We start from the raw sequence: 2987 nt of genomic DNA on the forward strand, positions 1-2987 counted from the left end.
TCCATCTATTTAGTATTAGGAAACCCTCCCAAAGTGGTATTCTGTCACCTGTATTCTATCTTCCCAATTCTGTGTTCCACATCCTAAATTCTGTGGTTCAAACCAAAGTTCTAAATTCTGAGTTCTACCTTCTGGCTTCCTGTTACATGTCTGCTTCCTGCCCCTAAATCTTTCCTGACTCTCATTCCTCTTCCCAGCTTCTCTGGTGATATGTCCAGACCTCCTTTGGACCTTGCTAATTTGAGGGGTTTCTGTGGCAGTTCCAGGCTTTTCAGCAGCATCACTGCAGAGGTGAGATCTTCAAGGGTATCATGATCAAGACTCCATGTGTTGCAGGAGGCTCAGACTGTCCACAAAGTGGGTGGCCCAATGGAGACCAGGGAAATCCCAAGGGCCTGGCTTGACTGCCTCTCTTCCTAGCCCATCACTAACCACTAGACATGCTACCTTTTGTGCAACTAAGTGAAATTAAAGATTTCTGTGTTGATTATTGGCTACTGGTGGCCTGGAGATGAGGAATCTTAGTAGAAGATTAAGAAGACCTAAAAGATTGTTCTTCTTCATACAGGGATAATAGAAATTACTCCCAGCAGGAGGAAGGAGGCAGGTGGGGAAGCCAGGAAAAGTCTGGGCAGAGGTGTATATCCTCAGAACCTTGCCATCCTTCAGTTCCCCCTTATCTGAGCTGAGCACTGCCTCTGAGTCCTCCCAAGAGCCTAAGGTAAACCAAGACTTGTCTGGGGTTGCCCTGAAGAAGAAGTGGGAAAAGGGGGAGGTTTCAGCAGCATCACTGCAGAGGTGAGATCTTCAAGGGGATCATGATCCGAGACTCCATGTGTCGTACCAAGGGGACTGTGGAGAGAGACAGAGGTCACAGAGGGGACTAAGACAAGCCAACAATCTCCCCTACCCCCACACACTGGCCTTTCCAGGAGGAGGCCCCAAATTCTGAGACAGGAAAGCTCCTTTGGAAGGGCCTATGGAGACCATCAGGTTTCCCAAATCATGGGATAAGATGGAACTTAGAAGATAATGAGATTTTCTTAAATTAAATTTTATTTTGTTTTTTTGTTTTTTGAGAGAGAGTCTCAAGCTGTCATCCTAGGTAGAGTGCCATGGTGTCACAGCTCACAGCAACCTCAAACTCCCTGGCTTAAGTGATTCTCTTGGCTCAGTCTCCCAAGTAGCTGGGACTGCAGGCACCTGCCACAATGCCTGGCTATTTTTTGGTTGTAGTTGTCATTGTTGTTTGGCAGGCCTGGGCTAGATTCAAACCCGCCAGCTCCAGTGTATGTGGGTGGCGCCCTAGCCACTTGAGCTACAGACGCCGAGTTGATTTTCTTAAATTTTAATGATTATAGATGTATTTTACTGTGTATTGTGGAAAAGAAAGCTAGCATAATAAAAAATGACTTCATAGCTGGATGCAGTAGGCTTACACCTATAATCTCAGCCCTTTGGGAGGCCAAGGTGGGTGGATTGCCTGAGCTCATGGATCAGCCCAAGCAAGAGCAAGACTCCATCTCTAAAAAATAGCTGGGTGTTGTGGAGGGTACCTGTAGTCCCAGCGACTTGGGAGGGTGAGGCAAGAGAATCACTTAAGCCCAAGAGTTTGAGGTTCCTGTGAACTCACAGGAGACACAGGAGACACCATGGCACTCTACTGAGGGCGACAAAGGGAGACTCTGTCTCAAAAAAAATAAAAAAACAAAAAGACTTCATAGATATTATTGCAAAGGACAAAGCTAGGCTAAAACCAAAGTCAGAGGATTTAAAGAAAAATATCAAGACAGCTATGAGGAGGTCCTCAACAGGCTGAGATTTGAAAAACACTGATGTAGAGCGCCAGCCCCATATACCAAGGGTGGCAGGTTTGAACCTGGCCCTGGCCAGCTAAAACAGCAGTGGTAACTGCAACAAAAAATAGCTGGGCACTGTGGCAGGTGCCTGTAGTCCCAGCTACTTGGGAGGCTGAGGCAAGAGAATCGCTTAAGCCCAAGAGTTGGAGGCTGCTGTGAACTGTAATGCCATGGCACTCTACTGAGGGTGACAAAGTGAGACTCTGTCTCAAAAAAAGAAAACAAAAGAAAAACACTGATGTAGCCCAACTGCTTCATTTTACAGATGGGGAGGCTGCAGCCTAGAGAAGGTCAGCTCAAGGTTATCTCAGAAATTGGACTCCTGGCTCAGAGATTTTCAAACTTTAACATGCATATAAATTACCTGAAATTTTAGTAGAGTGAAGATTCTGATTCAGTAGGTTGGGGAAGAGGTGGAGAGTCTACATTCCTAACAAGGTCTTGGGGAATGATGATACTATAAGTTAGAACCACACTTGGTGTGTTTTTTTTTTTTGAGACAGAGTCTTACTTTATCGCCCTTGGTAGAGTGCCATGGTGTAACAGCTTACAGCAACCTCCAACTCTTGGGCTTAGGCGATTCTCCTGCCTCAGCCTCCCAAGTAGCTGGGGTCTACAGGTGCCCGCCACAATGCCCAGCTATTTTTTTGTTGCAGTTTGGCAGGGCTGGGTTTGAACTCGCCACCCTCAGTATATGGGGATGGCACCCTACTCACTGAGCCACAGGCACCACCCTAGAACCACACTTTGAATAGGAAGACTCCAATGACTCCTTCAGAAGACAAGTTTACTCTCATACCAGCTGGTAAGTGTTTATTATAAGCTCCTCAAGGGCAAAGAAAGGCTTTTCTCTTTCACTTATGTGCCCCCCTATTTCCCCTGCCTACCCACTACAGTCCCCGACACACAGTGAGGGCTTCATCAAGACCCACTGACTCTAGGTGGTTCCAGAGGTCCTAGCAAAGTGGCAAATGCTTTGAGAAAAAAACTTATTCAGGCTCTGCACAGGGTTCACAATTATAATCCTAGCACTTTGGAAGGCCAAGATGGGAAGATCACTTGAGGCCAAGAGTTTGAGATCAGCCTGAGCAAAAGCAAGACCCCATCTCTACAAAAAAAATAGAAAAA

The 2987-nt window shown here is 46.3% G+C and overlaps 1 protein-coding gene across 1 annotated transcript in view; it reads right to left on the minus strand.

The window, feature by feature from the left end:
* Positions 1–2987, minus strand: part of NIPSNAP1 (nipsnap homolog 1) — a 26887-nt gene continuing 23900 nt past the window's right edge. Inside the window, exon 10 of the mRNA XM_003789858.3 lies at positions 1–852. Coding sequence (XP_003789906.1) covers positions 788–852 — 65 coding nt within the window. The 3' untranslated portion in view covers positions 1–787. The remainder of the gene's footprint in view (positions 853–2987) is intronic.

This window comes from Otolemur garnettii, unplaced genomic scaffold (genome assembly GCF_000181295.1).
Source record: "Otolemur garnettii isolate 467f Iridium unplaced genomic scaffold, OtoGar3 scaffold00038, whole genome shotgun sequence".
NCBI lineage: Eukaryota > Metazoa > Chordata > Mammalia > Primates > Galagidae > Otolemur > Otolemur garnettii.